The following is a 20,309-nucleotide window of genomic DNA, read 5'->3' as shown; positions in this document are numbered from 1 at the left end:
GAGGCGAGGAGATATAGAGATAGAGACGGATAGAGATAGAGATACCTAGAGATAGAGAAGGAGAGAGAGAGAGAAAGAGAGAGGGAGGGAGGGAGAGATAGAAAGAGACAGAGAGAGAGAGAGAGAGAGAGAGAGAGAGAGAGAGAGAGAGAGAGAGAGAGAGAGAGAGAGAGAGAGAGAGAGAGAGAGAGAGAGAGAGAGAAGAGAGAGAGAGCTGAGAGAGCTACAGAGAAGATGAAGAAGAAGAGGAAAATGAAGAAGATTTAGCATGAGAAGAAGAGAATGTGAGGAAGACAAAAACATGATTGAGTGATGTATAGACAAATAGATATATATTGAGTAGGAAAAACATACAGCACATGGGTGGACGCGTTTCGTCAGAGACTTTTTCAACACCCGAATATCGACAAAACAATACGAACACACAAGAACAAAGCTAGCAAGCACAGTTTCATACCTGTTGATATATCGCGTGTACATATTATGAGAATGTGCCTAAATGCAAATACACTTCCAATACTGCGCGTCAGTTAAATGGCAAAGAAAGAGAGAATACGTATATAAGACAATTCATGTTGACAGTATCTGTTTTTCTATTTAACATTTATTTTATAATCTGAGTACAATATACGGCCGCAGATTTTGCCCATTTTATAAACCCAACCCGTGTATTGATCGTTTCGTTCGTTGCAATGTATGCCGCTTCCGTCGCCTTTCTACTCCCCTTGCTTTTGCACTTCGCTATCACTTTCGCCCCTCCCCAATTCGGTAAATGATTCGTTGAGTGAGCATGAAGCACGAATGCACTGTGTTCCATGTCGTTTCTTACATCTCTCCTATGTTCCTTTAATCTTTTGTCCATGCCTCTACCTGTTTCACCTATATATGACTTTTCACAATGCCCACAGGGTACCTGATATACAACGCTAAGATCTACATTCTTACTTATTTTCTTTTGCGTGATCTCTCCTATTTTTCTGCCAGAAGTCAATGCGACTTTGACGCCTGTCGTTTCAAGTTCTTTCGCGATGTTTTCGGCTGCTTTTGAGTTCGGTAATGAAATATATCTTATGTCGTTATTTCGTTTCGCTTCAGCTTTTGCTCTGTTTCGAATGTTCAACGCTTTTTTCTTGAGACGAATGAGATAGCCTTTGGGATATTTAAGCTTCATGAAACTGGAAAAGATGTGCTCAATTTCTTCAGCAAGATACTCCTCACTACAAATACGAAAAGCCCTTAAGAAAAAGCCCAATACCACCCCACTTTTCACTCTATCACTATGACCGGAAAAGAAATGAACATAATCTTCCCGGTTTGTAGGCTTACGATATACTTTGAATTTTGCACGACTATCGCTTCGGACTACTTCCGTATCTAAGAAAGCAATGGAACCTCCCTTTTCTGTTTCCACAGTAAACTGAATCTTCGGGTCGACTGCGTTGAGTTCGTTGACTTTGGCGTTCAAATCGATCGTTTTTGGTACTACTACCAGCACGTCATCGACGTATCGTACCCACAGAACATTGTCCCCCATAATATTTTGGTACCTGTTTTGTTCCAGCCATTCCAAATACAGGCACGCTGCTACTGGACTCAAGGGTGAACCCATTGCCAGCCCGCTGTGTTGGCTGTAATCATCCGACTCAAATACAAAACCCCCAAATTTCATACACATTGACACAAGCTTAAAGTAGTCAGACTTTGCGAGCGGCAACTGGTTCGCATCGATCTTATCAACTACATCTTTGATCACTTTTAGGGCGTCGTCTACGGGTACATTCGTGAACAGTGATTTTACATCAAGACTAGCCATGTACTTATCTGTGAAGTCGAAGTCTTTAAGTCGTTCAATTAAGTCGTTGCTGTTCCGAAGGTGTGCATCACTGATGGCACCCAGACTATTCGATAAGGGCTTTGCCAGTACTTTTGCGAGTCGATGTGGCGCGCTCCACAAGGACGGCATCCCACTACGGCCCATTACGTCAGGAATCGGCAGCGCGCCACATCGACTCGCAAAAGTACTGGCAAAGCCCTTATCGAATAGTCTGGGTGCCATCAGTGATGCACACCTTCGGAACAGCAACGACTTAATTGAACGACTTAAAGACTTCGACTTCACAGATAAGTACATGGCTAGTCTTGATGTAAAATCACTGTTCACGAATGTACCCGTAGACGACGCCCTAAAAGTGATCAAAGATGTAGTTGATAAGATCGATGCGAACCAGTTGCCGCTCGCAAAGTCTGACTACTTTAAGCTTGTGTCAATGTGTATGAAATTTGGGGGTTTTGTATTTGAGTCGGATGATTACAGCCAACACAGCGGGGTTCACCCTTGAGTCCAGTAGCAGCGTGCCTGTATTTGGAATGGCTGGAACAAAACAGGTACCAAAATATTATGGGGGACAATGTTCTGTGGGTACGATACGTCGATGACGTGCTGGTAGTAGTACCAAAAACGATCGATTTGAACGCCAAAGTCAACGAACTCAACGCAGTCGACCCGAAGATTCAGTTTACTGTGGAAACAGAAAAGGGAGGTTCCATTGCTTTCTTAGATACGGAAGTAGTCCGAAGCGATAGTCGTGCAAAATTCAAAGTATATCGTAAGCCTACAAACCGGGAAGATTATGTTCATTTCTTTTCCGGTCATAGTGATAGAGTGAAAAGTGGGGTGGTATTGGGCTTTTTCTTAAGGGCTTTTCGTATTTGTAGTGAGGAGTATCTTGCTGAAGAAATTGAGCACATCTTTTCCAGTTTCATGAAGCTTAAATATCCCAAAGGCTATCTCATTCGTCTCAAGAAAAAAGCGTTGAACATTCGAAACAGAGCAAAAGCTGAAGCGAAACGAAAGAACGACATAAGATATATTTCATTACCGAACTCAAAAGCAGCCGAAAACATCGCGAAAGAACTTGAAACGACAGGCGTCAAAGTCGCATTGACTTCTGGCAGAAAAATAGGAGAGATCACGCAAAAGAAAATAAGTAAGAATGTAGATCTTAGCGTTGTATATCAGGTACCCTGTGGGCATTGTGAAAAGTCATATATAGGTGAAACAGGTAGAGGCATGGACAAAAGATTAAAGGAACATAGGAGAGATGTAAGAAACGACATGGAACACAGTGCATTCGTGCTTCATGCTCACTCAACGAATCATTTACCGAATTGGGGAGGGGCGAAAGTGATAGCGAAGTGCAAAAGCAAGGGGAGTAGAAAGGCGACGGAAGCGGCATACATTGCAACGAACGAAACGATCAATACACGGGTTGGGTTTATAAAATGGGCAAAATCTGCGGCCGTATATTGTACTCAGATTATAAAATAAATGTTAAATAGAAAAACAGATACTGTCAACATGAATTGTCTTATATACGTATTCTCTCTTTCTTTGCCATTTAACTGACGCGCAGTATTGGAAGTGTATTTGCATTTAGGCACATTCTCATAATATGTACACGCGATATATCAACAGGTATGAAACTGTGCTTGCTAGCTTTGTTCTTGTGTGTTCGTATTGTTTTGTCGATATTCGGGTGTTGAAAAAGTCTCTGACGAAACGCGTCCACCCATGTGCTGTATGTTTTTCCTACTCAATATAAAAACATGATTGTACTCACGTGCAAGATCAGCCGTCCAAGTCTGTGGATGTTGCCGCGGAAACCCTCGATGCTGTTGATGAACTTGAGGTCGTGGGCCCTGTGTGGGACGCTGATGATGAACTCGAGGGCCCTCTGGAGGTCACTGCAGTCCTCCTTTAGTGCAGAGGACAGCTGGACCAGATCCTGGAAGAAATAACGATAACTAAACACTGGTTCTAAAAAGATGGTCTATGACACTTATTGCGACCTTTGAGTAGGACAGGTGCGAGAGAACGCAGGTCTACAAGCACATTCTATAGCATCCAGCAGTTTAAACGTCACCATTTAACCCGCGCACCGACGGGGGTCTGCGCCAACTTCGTACCGACGGGGGGGGGGGGCGGATGACCGCCCCCCCCCCCTGAGATCTCGAGAACGAAGCAAGATAGCGACAAGCGGTAAACGGCAAGGGATACGCACGGACAAGGTCTACAATTTTTACTGAGATCATTTTCAGGTCAGGTCAAAGATGACGTCACAGGGGTCAAAAAAGTCAAAATGGCGGCGCTAGGTATGGAGAGAGTTTTTCTCAAATAACTTTCGAACTAGTCAATATAGGAACAAACTAAGGGCAGCATCGTGATCCTCTCGTCAATCCGCATCGAATGATATATATGTTGACCTCGAAAGGTCAAGGTCAAAGGTTTACCTCAGGTCACGTGACCTCGAGGTCATCATGTATATCATTCGATGCGCCTTGACGATCTGAACACAATGAGACCATCCTCGCGGCTGTATCTTGTTCCTGTACGGAATTATTGTCAAAAAACCGCTGGTAGCCTTTGATGACGTCACATGACCTTACAGCTGCCCAACAGCGAAACAGACCTCAAGGTAGTGAAGGTTGATCGTATATGATGTCATGTATGGTTTATGGGGCCATTCCGACCCGTTTTGGTGGTAAAAACAGGGAGTTGATTTTTCCCCAATTGACTTATAATGGGGAGGTCGAGAAATTGACCTGACCTTAGGTCATCGATATCAAAATTCCGAGATATACAAATTGTAGCTACTAATGACCTTATAACATCCTGCGACTTTCAAAGGCCTCCGACATCTACTGTAGCTCTGGCACGGTGACAAAGTTGCAAAAAAGTGACTTGAGGTTGGGTCATTCAAAATGACCTGGTGACCTGACCTTAAAAGATAGGAGGTTCAAACTTACACACCATGTGTAAAATTGATGAGAGAATAGTCGTACCAAATTTCGCGGCGCTACGCGCCGCGGTTTTCCCGCTATTCGCGAAAAACCTCAGGGGGGGCGGATATCCGCTCCCCCCCGTCGGTGCGCGTTATAATAGCTGCATGCATTCGCTTTTCAGAACACAGTACTACACCACGCTGCTGCAGGCTAACATTTCGCAAGGAACGGTAAATATTTCTCCTCCTTAAGAAACACGAGCGAACGGCCAACGCAAGCAGGCTAGCACGTTTGCTCTCGGCGACCGGAAAGCTGCAACATTTCCGCAGGATGTCGGAGCCACCAAGATCACATGAACGTGAAGAGATGCGTCTCTGATGCTTCCACTGGTCGACCAGATGTCAGAAACTATAAAAAGCATTGATTGGTGTTGATCTTCTACTGCACCTAAGAAGAAACCCGGAATGTGAAGAAAATGCTCGTATTGTGGGTAAGCTTTAGATTAAGTCTCATGGAAGATGGCCGAACCGTTCACTCAATGCCGAGTTCATTGTGACTTAAAACTAGATAATTAGTTTAAGAATCATGACCTCAAGCAGCAATGAAGAATGGCCGTGAAGTCACAGCTTTGTATTAGCATTTTCATTCAAATCCAATGTCTGTATATTCGCTGTGCGCAGGCCGCAAGATGATTGTTTTTTATGGCTAATATTGGCGTCAGTTGACGCTGAAAACCACTAGTTTACGTCTACGAAAATAAACGAATGGCAGTCATTTATTTTTCTTTGACGTGACCGCCGGACGAGCCGTCGTAGCTTCCATTTGCTCTGCACAACAAACGACGATCAGCCTCACTAGATAATGCTTTCCGAATTTTGTTGAAACCACCCATGCCGCTATTTGGCCACCCACAGCCCAGGTTTCGCTCAGGCATAGATGGGTGGTGCATTGCGGTACAGCCTATCATCCTCCCTGTGCTGTGGTACAGTCTATCCCGCAGTATCTCGCCGGAGACCAGCCGCCCTTCAGTATGTAAAGCCACCATTTCCGTCGATTTCCTCTTCCTAAACCACCGCCCAGTGTCCACCGTATCGCCCTACTGGCCCAATGAGAGCCGTCATGGTTCAAACGGACGGCGACAGGTGCCCCGGACCGTGCCAAATGGGAGGCCATCCGTAACGCCAGCAGCCGCCGGGCCGTCCGGACCCGGGCCAGACACAAATATCACCCGCTCGGCGCCTGTCCCCAGGGGAATTATGGCTGTGTATTTCATAATTCTTCTGCGATTAATTTGTGATTAATCTCACCAGCCATTCCATCGCGCTAGATTTTGAGCTGGCGGCAACCTACCTGCTTGTTCTGAAATAGTTCACAGTTCGTTGGACTAATGTGGGCATAGCTGGATTCTTGGCTCTTGCAACACATTTCACATACAAATGTTAATTCGACTTTGACCGACAAACCATTCAGCGGCACATCATTGGTGTCCTACATTACTGAAATCCTTCATCACCACTGACCCTAAGTCACTGACAAGAACTTCTACTCACCTTGAGCAGAAGCTGGTAGTCGTTGATGCGCTGAATCGGCAGCCGCAGGTGATCGCTCAGAGCCTTATCGTCGTGTAGTGCCGCGGCGTGCTCCTGAAGTGGAGGGCAAATGACGTCATTGGTAGGTACTCACATGACGTCATTGGTACCAGGGACGTTTTGGGAACGTTTACCGACCGTGCGGTGGTGAAAGAACTCGATTACAACAGAGGCAGGGAGGCGACAGTCAACGGCGGGAGGGAGAACAGACTAACGTGGGCGTCAGAACCGAAAACAAGTGAGCGAGATTTATTAGGTTAGGTCGATTTTCCTGTTATTTAGACCGAAATGATTTTGTAGGTGATTGATTTTAAGTGCTTGAATGATTTTGTTGGAGGAAGCTGTCAAAATTTGATTACCTACAATTCATCCATATTGTTACGAAGAGATTTGACGAGGTTCAGTGGGCCTAACGAAGCAAAATCAAACGGGCTGTGGCGAATACATCTTGCTGTCGTACTGTAGTAAGGTTACGTAGGCTATGCATGTAGGCTTTTCATTTCACTGAAGTGCAACTGAAAAGATAAATGGCAAGAAAGCAACGTTCTATAAAATTACCGTTCCGCAACGGTAATTTTATCTACTTCACACCTGTCCAGAGTGAAGTAGATAATCAAATGGCTGCTATGGAAAAAAATTAAGAGCACACGAAAACAGTTCATGTGCCAAAGTCGATAGCTCATTAGGTGCTCCCGAGCGTACCCACATCTGTGATCTGACATTATGAAATTACATGCAAGCCAAGTAGAAGCTAACTTTGATTGTTATAAATTTATCACTTTCAAGCCATTTCACAGGACGATGTTGAAATGCCTGCAGTCTCATTCATCTGGAAGTGCCCGGGTAATCACCTGGTTACTTCGCTCCGCAGCGGGCAGCTCACCGCTGACTAGCTAAACTCGCTGGAATCACTTCTCACTCCGCTCCACTCCGAGGTCACGGTCAAGGTTACGAGGTCACACGACGCTCTCTGACTCTTCGCAAGGCTTCTGTGCAGATCACGCTCTCGCAAGCACGGCGAAACAGAACGCGCCGCGTCGACAAACTCCTCGCTATCGACTCGGGATCGCTACCACCGCTCCTGGGCCTGTTGACCTCCCCCGGTCGCGGGAGGTCAGCGTATCGGTCTGACTGGGTCACCCGGCTGGTCGGCGGCGGCGGACGGCGGAGGGTCACCACAGACGGCTGGCGGGCGGCGCGGCACTGCCCGACAGACGCCCTCGGCCCGGCCCGGTGACACTCGCCCGCGGCGCCGTCCGCCGCTGGCACTCGCGTCGCGCCGGCACGCCAAAAATCGCCGCCGCCGCGCCGGCCCGAGCTGCCGGAGCCGCCGCCCATAGCCGGGCCACCCCCGACGGCCGCAGCGACCACAGCGACCGCGGGCCGCGGATAGGTGAGCCCGACCGAGACCGCAGGGAACTGAGAAACTGCCCTGATGATCGGTATTGGTTATTCTTCATTGGCCTTGCTCATCACGCCATCATGTCTCATTGTTATCTTTCTGACGGTTTTCGTAAGGCGGCTCCTAAGCCGGCAGCGCTTGGCCGGCTCTCTGTTGGCGTCAGCTGCCGCTTTGGCACCGGTTCCTGCCTTCCTGGCGACTCCCATAGGCCAATGGTCGACACTGTTCCACCGCCTATACCTCACATGCTCATTAAATGTCCCACTCTTTGGTTTACTCGACCCTAAGTTAACGTTTGAATGCATCGATGGGATTATTTCTTTAAAGTACTCGCATCAAACTGCTTACATAACTGAGTAGGTTTTCAGCACGCTGTTCACTGCTCAGTGTTCACTGTAATATGATACCAAAATGTTGATTGTTTCGACAGCCGCTGAGCAACAGGTGCATCGCTCATGACACCGAGATCTTAAACTTTTGCCAGAGGAACGCTGAAGAACAATGCCTCAATATCACGGCCGTGACCTCGCGAGATGAGTCATGGCTGAGTCACGATCAACACAGCGTTTCACGAGCGGGGACGAGCCAGCCACGACCAATCTGCAGCCAATTCGAGATTCAGTCGAGTCGGCGGCTGACCGAAGAAGTGACCCTACAGTGCACAGCGACGCAGTAACGTTCCTTTCACACCGCCCTGAGCCGACAAACTGAGCGTTCCAGTCACCTCCAGCAGCACCACGGAGTTGTCCCCTACCGAGCGAGCTCCCCCACGCCGTCTCAGCTCCCCAGCCGGGGTGAGCGGGAGGAGGGATGGCTCCCTCTCCTCAGCTGGGTGTGAGGGAGGAGGGGAGCCTAAACTTGCACCTGAGCCTCCCGTCACCCCAACAAAAGCACATCTGGTAGGTGGCGCCGGCACTCTGAGCTGAATGCTTCGAATGCCTCCCCAGCAGACGAGCGGCAGAAGCCATTCCGAAACCGGCAGCGAGCTAATCTATCACCTCTTTGTCTTTCGTCGCAGATATCAGCATTGCTGAGGGCTCTCGAGTCTATTTGGGTTTCTGTGGTCGACTTCAGCCTAGTCTTGAGGATCATCGTTGATCTTGGTGGATCATTATGGCTTTGGAGGGTTGGATGCTTCTGCACATGTGGTGTTGGTAATTTGATGCAGCACAAATACCCTAAGCAGGGCAACTGTGCTGGCAGGATGCTGTTTGGTCGAGAGGAGTGCGATGCTTGGTGACGTAATGGATGATGTAATAGGATCTGATGTGTTCTGTAACAGATACATCCCACTGAAGCTAACGAAGGGACAGACGCTCATTTCTCTTTAGAATGAGCAATGAACATTGCTATTGAAAATCAGTCAAAATTTCTTTTTAAGAAATACCACATGCGCTGAATAAGGTTCTGCGGGCTTAGTGTTTAAGTCAGTAATTGATCGATCTGAGGGTGACAGCTGTGATCAAATGTTCTTATTGATTGCATGACCGTATAAATATAAAGTCCACAACAGTGAGTGCTCAGTGTTCACACTTAACATGTAACGTTGAACAACCGCAGCCCCTACAAATCATTCAGGATCACCAAACTGCACCATTCTGGATACGCCGATGACGTCACAGGAAGTGATCTGCTGACGTCAGCAGTCCGAGCCACGCACGTCATTGAGACTACAGACCTCTGACGTCATCAAACTTGGCTGACTGCCAGGGACAGCCCCCAAGCACTGTCGCCTCCGCATACGCGCAAACGTCGTCAGGCACTGTCGAACAGACAGGTGCTGCCAACAACACGACGTATGTTCTTGTTCCAGTTTCTTGCAGACAGACTAGCTCAAGGCTGGTCACGGCAAGTGGCTCCGTTTAACCAGGTGGTTGCTCCGGTTCCCGAGTTTTACTTCATTGCATCTGCATGTTATGTTTTCTCCCTCAAATTGACCGATGCTATGCGCAAAACGAGTTGCTCAGCATCGCCTTAGTAACTTGCTTCTGCTTGTCTGCGTTTCAAGGGCCCCTTTCCCTCTGGCGAATCCTGTAAGTTTGCGTGAATTACCGATTTTGCTACTGTTGGATTTGCAGGGTTATACAAAATTCAACGGCCACAGCAACAACAACAGCAGATAGTGGATAATGGACACACACCAAACACGTCAACTGGGATGAGGCAGATAAATAATACCTACCGAGGTTTTGGTATTATTTTCTTAACTAAGCGAACAAAAACTGAGACTTTTCTTCAAGTTCTTTCGGCCACCCATTTTGAGAGTGTGTTATTTCGCCGATCGGTCTGACGAGTGAGATTTCCACAGTAGGCCGCCGGAATGTGGCGAATGATGCAGTTTTGGCCGCCGCCCACCGCCCGACGTGCCAGCTTACATCGGAAAGACAAATCGACCTGCAGCGGGCACCGGCGCCGCGTCGCGCCCAATTGCAAACGACATGATAAATATTTGCGAGGATGGGAAGTGTAGGGTTTCTTTATTTTAAATAAAATTAAAAGTGGTGGGAATGCTTATTTAACTAGTAAGGTAGACAGTTCAGTTCTCTTAATCATTACGCACGATTCTTTACGTATACATAATCACGTAGCTGATTCTGTCTCTCAGCTACCACCTTTGATGGTCTTGGTCTCCCTACCAGACCATAGAGCCTCCCCCCCCCCCCCTGGCCGGGACACCCTCCCCGTGGTATGCCATCCCTCCCCCTCCCCTCTCCCCCAGCTGGCTATTTCGGCCGCCCCGTCACCGACGCTCCGCCCCCGGCGCCGCCCCGAGGTCATCTGACGGAGGCCCCGCCCACTGACTGCTGGTTAGGGGAGATGCACGGCGCACTGGGGACATCTGTACGCGGAATAGTGCGAACTGCGAGACGTGATATCGTAATGGGGGCGGAAGCAGTACACCTTATGATGGTTGCATTTTCGATGCTCCGAAATATTATACATTTATGAGAAACGAGAGAGGAATGACAATTATATGAAGATCTTGCCTAGGAAAAATCTGCAAGACCCAGGGCTTCTTGTCAGTCATCCCCATCATACTTCCTTGTAGCGGGATGACGGTCACTTCACCCAGATAACCGGTGAGGACAGTCCTAATTGAGGCACACCGCTCCGGAGTGACCGTTTGAGCATCTGGATGGCCTCTCTCCCACCGTCACATCCCCGTCGTAACTTGACGAGCCCAACCACTGCACTGTGGCACACCAGTCGGTGCTCGATCGAGTCTACCCATTGTCTCCCCTGGTCTCATCATACGGCTCTGAAATGGTCTCGACCGACTGAAAGAGCTTAAACAAAACAAAAACAAAAACTATTCCTGAATTTCGAGAGAGATAAAAACTAGCGATGTCTAAATGCCGTATAGCGTCCAGGATTCGTTGAAATATCCCACGAGCCGCTGGGGGGGGGCATAAAGTTGCCCCCCCCTTTACGTTTTGTGAAATATCTCCGAAACCTGATGAGCTACGAACGTGAAACTTGCCATAGCTTCAAATGAATACCTAGGCAATTGTTTGAGAAAAGTTTGGTGGTTGTAGCACCTAAGATGACGTCACAGTGACGTCATACAGTTTTGTCGTTTTCCAATATGGACCGTTTCTGACGACGCTGAGCATGAAACTTAACTGTAAATGAACTAGACAGCACCTGCTATCATCCTAAAACATCTAACTACACTTCAATCTAGTTTCTGACCAATAATCGGTCCTTTATATTCGGTCCCATATATCTGATGTATCGTGAGGAATACGAGAGTCGCAAATCTATAATTTCACATATGACGTCACTGTGACGTCATTTCAAATGGGATCAACACCAAATTTGGACACAACCTCGGCTAGGTATTCAGAAAGATGTGTGCAAAGTTTCGCTTCTCTATCTCTTCGCGTTGCGGCGATATCGTCGCAGAAGTAAAGGGGGGGGCAACTATATGCCCCCCCCCCCCCCCCAGCGGCCGGCGGGTGGCGAGGAGGCCCAGCGGCCTCCGGGATATAAAAGCGCGACCGAACGTATAAAACGTCCTGCGCCTGCGCGAGTCATTACAGACGGCGACCATTCTGCTGCCATCGCCCACCTGAAAGTGTTGCGCCAGTAGCTTGTCCGTCTCGAGCAGGGTCTGGGCGGTCGGCTCGTCACGGCAGTAGATGGCGTGCTTGTCAAAGTCGGGCGCCTGCAAAGGAAAGAAATACCCGAAACAGGACGTTCTGTCATTGTAGCAGAGTCTATTGTGAATTAAAGGAATAATACGAATATTTGCACTGGCACATTACCTTGGGCCCAATCGTTTAGCTAATTGAATCCATCAACCAAAAAATCGTTGAAACTCGACGAGATCATCGCATACACAATATGGCAAGGAGGTATTTCAGTATTTGTGCTTTATCGAGTCATTTTCCTTTTTACTTCTACAAGCCGCAAATCACGCTTGCTTTGCAGAGTATTTCAACGATTGGAAAGGCCTAATCTGTGTCAACGTCCGTGGAACTTACCAGGCGAAGGAAAGTTTTCCCGATCAATAATGGTTTATCGGCGTAGTACTTGATGCCTTCCAAAAGTTCCCTGAAGAGAAAACAGACAGTTGAGTCACCGCTAAAAAGTACGTCGTGTTCATATACCGTTAATTTTCTTCGAACAACCAGATTATTATAGTCAGTTTATGGGAAAATGTTGGGAAATCATTAGCTTTCCGGATGTAAGGATAGTTTGCTGTGCTTATTTGGTGATGGTATGTGCTGAGGTGAAGAGAGCCGGAGACTGTTAAAGGGAGAACCTCTCGACTAGCCTGAGTCAATTTACACTAACCTCTGGTGGAACTGGCAGAGCTCCCTGAAGTTGCCAAACAGCGCCTCCTTCTTCTCTCGCAGGTCGCGGGGCACACTCGGCGAGTCCAGGTGGTGGTAGTAGTTCTCCAGGATGTACTGGGTGTCCTTCACGAATTCCTCCTCGGTCTCCAGCAGTTCGCGCACCACCGCGCTGTTACAAGACAAGATGTCGTACCTCCATTAGATATCGTCCTAGTTTTGTAGTTCGAAGCCAATGCAATCACAAACTAAGCTTACCCTGTCCATCGAGGTTATTTAGAATGAGTTCGAATTCGAGTTCGAACAATGACAAAATCACGATTTATTTGTGAACCATCGCTCACCTAATGCTGCAGTAAAATAAAATGTTGATCGCATCAATCCGGTAGTTTCAATCATCATTTCGCCTACTTTTCTCTCATCCCAGCCACTCACGCCCTCTGGTCGTCGAGGTGCTCGGTGGCGCCACTGCCGGCCTGCCGGCTGGTCTTCCGTCGGCCCCGCGGCGTCTCCGGTGCTGCCCCCTGGGCCGGGTCGGAGGTCCCCTCAGCGCGGAGGACGCTGGCCGGCACCAGGCCCTCTGCCGGCGGGGAGCTGGTCCGGGGCCGCACCCGCACCAGCCACCTGGCGGAGAAGAAATGAACTACTGTCAGAGGGCAGATGGGTCGGAGCAAGGGCGATGGCCGATGGGCGGTCGCGAAGACGAATAAAATCCGGATTTGACCTCCAATATCTTCTAAATACTTGCATGCCCAACAGCACACACGAGTCTTAGCAGCACATAACTACCTACATAATTTCATGAATAATGAATTAATCCAGACATGATGAATTATAGCAAGCACATTTTTTACGGTTGCTTCCTGAGAGGCAGCCATCTAAGTCATCGGTGATCTCAGCCAGCACAGCTACTTAACAAGCATTAAGCACTACAAAATTAGCTTGGCAGGTATCCATTTCGGCACATCTAGGGACGATGTCCTAGCCTCTCCGACGCTGACCTGGTCTCCTCTGCGGAGCGGCGCCTCGGACTGGCGTGTCGCCGCGGCGGCCGCACAGACATCCGGTGCCGGGCGGCGCTGTTATCCAGCAGCTGTTCGGCCTCCAGGTCCAACTCGTCATCGTCCAGTCGCTGCCGCCTACGGGGAAGGAGCGTGCGCTCTAAGAGGTCTAGACGGTACATGGGTGAAAGCCGGGCGCCGCAAACTGCTCAGCTGCCGCTTAACGGTTCAGATTCGTTCTAAGCAAATTGATTATTTAGTTAGATATAACGCTCGTACGAACTATGGAGAATGTCATCTTGGAATGAGATCGTTTGAAAGCGGCCCTACGTCCCGAACTCCTTCACTGTACTTGTGGCACGTGGGTGGAAGCAAGAGTACTGCGGTGGAAGCGGCACACAGGCACGGCACGAGCACGGGCGGGTGCGGGCGCGGGGAGACACGCCACACGGGTGTGGAGTTCGAGGCACCGGCTGGGTCAAACAGTCCAGCACTCTCGCTCTACACTCTTACGGGCGACTCCATCAATTAACCCGCGCCGTGCTGGGGGGGGCGTTTTTACGCCCCCCCCCCTCAGGTTTTTCGCGAATATCTCAAAAACGGCGGCGCGCAGCGCCGCCGTTTTTGGTACACGTGTTCCTACATCATTTCCGCACATGTTGTGAAAATTTCAGACCTAGGCCGTTCAAGGTCAGGTCACCAGGTCACGTCAAGTGACCTTACCTCAGAAAAAGTTCAAAGGCTCGCTATAGCTACACCGACTGAACGATCACTTTGAAACTTTCAGCGATTGATATGAGTAACAGTATGTATAAAATGTATATCTCGGATTTTTGATATCTGTGACCTAAGGTCAGGTCAATTTTGCGACCTCTCCATTATAAGTCAATGGGAGAAAATTGAAATGCGCCTCTTTTGGACGAATATCGTTCAAAACGCTCTCAAACATCGGTTCATAGGTAAACATGACACACTGAATAGGAAAAATGCACCTGTGACCCCTCTGTGTGCCCCTGAGGTCATCTCAGGTCATGAACGGTCGCCAGCAGTTTTTTGGCTATAACTTTTGATAGAGACGTGCTAGAGCGGTGAAAACACGTCAGATGTGTTCAGCTCGACGATACGGATCGACTGATATGCAACGTGACCCTTTTCGGTCAGGTCATGACCTTGACCTGAGGTCAAATTTTCAAAATGACCTTTCAAGGTCAACAAATAGTTCATTCGACGCGTCTCGACGAGAGGAACACGATGCTGGCAAAAGTAATGTCATGGCGCTTATGAGTCAAAAGTTATTGACGAAAAAACGTTTTTCGTAAAAACGGCTATTTTTGGAGTTTTTGCCCTCTGGAGGCTAAACCGTTGACCTGAGGTCAAATCTGAGAACATTACTCAGAAAGGTCTGTAAAAGGGCTATCGAATGCGCTTTTCCGCGGCGCTGTAGCTCTATCGGTTCCCGAGATAGCCGTTGGCAGTTTCCAAAATGTTGAAATAGTCAACATTTTACCTTTGGTGACCTCTGGTGACCTGACCTTTGACCTGACCCAAAAAATGACCGAAGTGTTTTCGTCCTTATTTTTGACGCTCTTTCGATTGCCGCTTACCGCGTGTCGCTACGTGGCCCAGGAGCCGAGTTAGACGGGGGGGGGGGCGTGAAAACGCCCCCCCCCCCCAGCACTCGGCGGAAAGTTCAGGCCACCAGCACGGCGCGGGTTAAATCCAGTCTTACAGACTAATAGGGAATTCTATGCAATGAATTGAATTCATAACTACATCGCTCGGTCGGTCCGTTTACCATACAGCATTTTATTTTGTTTCGTACCAGGAATTGTTATCAAGGCAGTGCTATTTCCCCTGGCGTTAGGTATGAGGATTGAGATAACACGGTGTTGCATCTTATGGTAACCTTGCCTCATTTTAATTCTAAAAGAAAATGATAATACAAATCCAGCCGTCTTCAATTCGTACCAAGACGCACTGGCGGATCCGGGAGGAGGGGCATTGGGGCAAATCATCAAATGCTCCTCTCCCCCCCCCCCCCCCCACCGCAGCGCCCGAAATCGACGGAATTTTGCGTTTTCCGAGACTGAAACGAAAACTAAACAACGTTTATCAGAATAAGTTTGTTTTAAGCTGCACAGCAGTCCGTAAGGAATCGGAATACGGTGAGTTTTTGGAGTTTGGAGAAACTTTTCGGGAGTATGCCCCTCCCCTCCCCCTCCAAGTCCAAGACCGCCTTTTCGGATCCGCCAGTGAGAAGACTAATGAATTACCGAAACGCAACCTCTTTCAATTGAACCCGATCTCACCTCGATGTCCCGAGATTGGCGCTTCAAAGCCTTCAAAGTTCAGTCACCAGCCTCCAATCATCCAGCGCGCGTTGTCTCCAGCCACAACAATCACTGAATCATGCTCCCCCCCCCCCCCCCATCTCTTTCACAAATCACAAGGTGACTCACGCAGAAACATCGGAAGGAACCTTACTTGCACTAGTAGTAAAGTAATCCAAGTAATCTGCCTTGCACAGAAATTCGCGCCGCTTTGCTCAATCGGCGCGAATTTTTTGTTGTGCCGGCGCAGACGCCGCGCGACAACAATAGTCAATACGGCACGTGCAGCAGAAGCATCAGCTGTTCACCGTTCAAGGTCAATTGGTCGCCCGGAAATTGGCGCCAGAAAGACAAGTGGAGGTTGAGTGGAGTGAGTCGAGTGAGTGGAGGGCCTTGGACCGTCTTGGACAAGTGGTAGTTGGCACATTGAGTTGGGTGGCGGAGCCGTATAGGCTGTTGGGAATGGATACCAAGATACCCCTATAAGGAACCGGGAGACTATCTGTAAGAATATTGGGGGAGACGTGATCGACGTGATGACGGCTGCTGGCTGGTGAGTCATGAGACCTGGGAGGCGGGAGCCTTGCTGGGAGTTCTGAGAACATTGGTCATAGGCGCGGGAGCCGGGGGGCAGTGGGGGCAGCTTGCCCCCCCAACTCTGGGGCCGTGGGGGCGGTGCCCCCACAGCTTTGAGACGGAATACCACACTTTTTTTGCAAATGTTTTCTTTTTTTTTGTTGAAAAAGCCGAGGGGTGAAAAATAAGTGGCCTAAAACCGGTGAGAAAACTAGATTTGGGGGTACCCTAGGTTAATCTCTATTATGGTGTGCCCCCCCCCCCCCCCCAGTCGGAAAGTAGTTCCCGCGCCCCTGACATTGGTTGCTCTGTGTGGGTGTGCACAGTTTTATTAATTCTTTCCATAGGCGCGTAAAACTTCAATGCCACTTTGTAGGAGCCCCAATACCCCTACGAAGAATTTCTTTGCAGTTTTGTACTCGTGTCACCTTGCTGAACCATTTCCTGCTCTTATAGTTTTGTATTTAAATCAAAAATAAAAATTTTACTTTAAAGAAATGGCTGAGAGTTGGGTGGTCAACCCCCCCCCCCCCCCCCGACTTGTTGCTACGCCCGTGTGCTTTCAATTTATACCTACATTAAAGGAAAAGGGCCACCTTTAACATGGGGATTGAAACTGAGATAGCCATCTTGTAGCCCGTGTCCGAAAACCAGTCTGTCTACCTCCTTACGGCCGATTTCGGCCTCCATTCGTAGTTATCGGCAATTTTAAAAGAAAATACGCCAGGAATGCGTCCTTATCCCAGGAATGCGTTCTTATCCGACAATACAGCCACCCGCGGCGAGGCTTTGGTTTTTTACCAATCAGCTCCAACCAGCTCAGCTTTAACCAATCAGCTTATCCGACACAATCCGACGAGTCTGTCTTCTGAACGCTGATTGGCTTGAGTGTGACGTCATCGCTATGCCATCATACAGTAGGTGCCGTAGAGAGTATCAACATAGTACCAATATGTTAAATAGTTTTGAATACTTTTTCGCGAATTGTGCACTTCTGGCACCAGTTTTAAAAAGAAAATGAAAAATAATAATGTCAAAATGAAAAACAACGATATCTTCATATTTCACGAAGGTGGCCCTTTTCCTTTAACTAGCCTCAAACCTGCATATCTGAAACTCAAGCTGACTTATTTCAAACCTATCCTCACGATTAACGAAGCCCGATGTGATATTCAGCGAAAGTGGCGCTTCCATTTGCGGGTGAAATGTGATGTGCTCCCCAGCAATAATTGGAGTATCTAGGGGGAAGTCGAAGAATGTCCCCCCCCCCCCGTGCCCGAAATCGATGGCAAATTGGCATTGCCGTTCAGCGATGCACTGGCGGCTCGGAGAGGGGGTCGGCAAATGCTCCCTCCGCGCCTAATGTAGGTATGCGACACTGTCCGTTGCTGTTTGTTTGTTTTTTTTTAGATATAGAAAGAAAACCTACTTTTACCGGGCAAGATTTGCCTTACACGGCACAACACAGCATAACTAATCGATATCGGAGTTCTTGAAATGTGTAAAAACTCAGTGGCGGCGGAACACCTTCAATTAAGGGGGGGGGGGTACTGCCGACCTTTGGTCCCATTCTTTCCATGCAACGCCCATAGGGCTGATGTTAAATTGCCAAAATCAAAGAGGGGCACGGTGTTCCGGTGCAGCCCCCCCCCCCCCTCCCCCGTTCCGCCGCCTGTGTAGAAACTGAAAGGCACGCTCTACCCATCCCCACCCTCTCCCCCAGTTGTGAGACTCCGATACCACCTTTCCGGATCTGCCCATATCCAAGTAGAAGGTTATGTCGGTTATGCGTGCTATACTGCCTAGATAGCATCTAAATCAGCCATACCATGTCTGATCTAGATGCCAGCAACCGAAACTGATGATATTTATCGTTTTGACTTCGACCTTTCTCCTGTCCCCAGCTGGCATGCGACCTGATCGCCCTGAGTGAGTGCCTCAGCGCGGCGGCTCGGGGGCGGCTGAGGTATTTGCTAGCCCATCCTCCCCCGACGCAGCGTGTGCGGCGTCAGCGTCCGGCCGCGGTGGGCCGCGTCTGGTCGTCCCGGTTTCGAGCGCCCCACATCAGCTTACTCGGCGCGCCTGCTCGACCGTACGAGGAAAAGGTGGGTGTGGGATGGCCTGGGACACTGGCGGATCCAGCTCAGAGTTTTGGGAGGGGCAAGCCATAACAATAAAGCGCTTCTTCCCATGCACTGTCTATAGGCGTAATGTTAAAATTTTGCTGTTTGGGAGGGCAATTGCCCTATTTGCCCTCCCTGGATCCGCCACTGGCCTGGGATGGCTCGTGGCAAATGATCATCAGAGATAGCTATATCCCAGGTACCTTTTCTTGAATGTCTCCTGGAGGTTATACGATGTAACCAAAGGTCAGATGAAAATTTTAGGGCGTAAGCTTTTGTGAAAGCCATGATATAACAGACGTGGAAGGTCATACTCATTTTCACAACAATGCAAAGGGGCTGCTCTATTCGCAATCAATCATTTTTCTTTTTTCATTACATTGGCTCGAGGTCAAATTTCAATTTAAACCTTACAGTCGGGAAATTTCATTGGCGTAACCAAGGGGCCCAGGAGGGCACGTGCACGTGCTCCACATCCCCCTCTCAAACGGGTTAGGGGGCTTCGTGCCCGTCGGGTCCTACAGTACCAATCGCCATCTGAGGGTCCACACAGCAGATCAAGATGGTCTGGGGGGAGGGCAATGGGCCCTGCCCCATGGACTTTCTGTTCACCATCTATCAAAAAAAAAGTTTCTGGCTACGTCGCTGTGATAGTGCGTGTCGACTGTCGATGCTCCAAAGAGTGTCTGTACAGAGTCTATAACCCGCGCCCCACTGGGGTCTGCGTATAACACGCCCTACTGGGGGGGGGGGGGCTATTCATAGCCCCCCCCCTCCTAACTCCGAAACTACTGGGCCGATCGTCAAAATTCAAACGGCGTCTGATAGCCCCGGAAAAACTGTCGAGCGAAACCTAATTTTGTTGACCTCGAGGTCACCGATGACGTCACAGGTCAGGTCAAAGTAAAAATTATTAGCATTTTGGCTTGTTCACGTTTTGGGCTGTGGCCGCCGTCTTAAAAGTCAGATCAGGCTCATTTTTGGTTCACACACTCGTGAACAGATGCTCTAGATACCCTGAGGGTACCAAACTTGTACTTTGATTTTCAGGTCAAGGTCAGGTCATCACAGGTCACGAAAATATTATGTCATGCGTCGGTCACGTGACACATGTTTTATGGTCCATTTAGGCCATAGATTTCGAATTTGATGTCGTCTGTGTCATTCAAGGTCATTTTGAGTCGAATTTAGCTTAGGTCAGGTCACTTTCAGGTCAAAAAAGGTCAAATTTTGAAGTTATAATTTTTCAACAGAAAAGGTGTCTATTGGATGCAGTTTGAGCTCAGGAACACGATGGTGCTATTTATATTGGCGTACGATGTCAAATACGTGGGGAAAATTGATTTGAAAAATTAATATTTGTGATTTTTTTGCAATAATGCGTATAACTTGGCCATTTTTGAAGATATTTAGCTAAAACTTGCTAGAGTTAGTCATAATAACGCGTTCTATCACATATATTCCGGTTTTTTTCGAAAAGTCAAAAACTTTTTGAAAAAAAATGTAGAAATGTAAATTTTGAATTTTATTATATACAATTTTCGGAATTTTCAAAATTTCGGAAATCCGAGATAGCAGTTTGATAGCGCAGTCTATTCTGAGTCCTCTCATGCAAAGAAATAGGATCTAGCTTTAAAACTGAGCCCTTGGGAGCGATTGCCGTGGTTCGATGTTTTGCGTCGAAATCGGCCGAACATGACGTCACTC

The 20,309-nt window shown here is 48.4% G+C and overlaps 1 protein-coding gene across 1 annotated transcript in view; it reads right to left on the bottom strand.

Moving 5' to 3' along the window:
* Nucleotides 1-3,620: 3,620 nt before the first annotated feature.
* Nucleotides 3,621-20,309, bottom strand: part of LOC122384530 (obscurin-like) — a gene marked incomplete at its 3' end in the record, with an annotated part of 49,506 nt that continues 32,817 nt past the window's right edge. Inside the window, exons 6-12 of the mRNA XM_043372068.1 lie at nt 13,574-13,711; nt 13,008-13,196; nt 12,574-12,744; nt 12,261-12,330; nt 11,846-11,941; nt 6,333-6,425; nt 3,621-3,785 (exon numbers count right to left, since the gene is read on the bottom strand). Of these exons, the coding sequence (XP_043228003.1) occupies nt 3,621-3,785; nt 6,333-6,425; nt 11,846-11,941; nt 12,261-12,330; nt 12,574-12,744; nt 13,008-13,196; nt 13,574-13,711 (922 nt within the window). The remainder of the gene's footprint in view (nt 3,786-6,332; nt 6,426-11,845; nt 11,942-12,260; nt 12,331-12,573; nt 12,745-13,007; nt 13,197-13,573; nt 13,712-20,309) is intronic.

The sequence above is a fragment of the Amphibalanus amphitrite genome, unplaced genomic scaffold (assembly GCF_019059575.1).
Source record: "Amphibalanus amphitrite isolate SeventyFive unplaced genomic scaffold, NRLGWU_Aamphi_draft 000192F_arrow, whole genome shotgun sequence".
In the NCBI taxonomy this organism is placed as follows: domain Eukaryota; kingdom Metazoa; phylum Arthropoda; class Thecostraca; order Balanomorpha; family Balanidae; genus Amphibalanus; species Amphibalanus amphitrite.
This window is presented reverse-complemented; position numbering and strand designations above follow the sequence as displayed.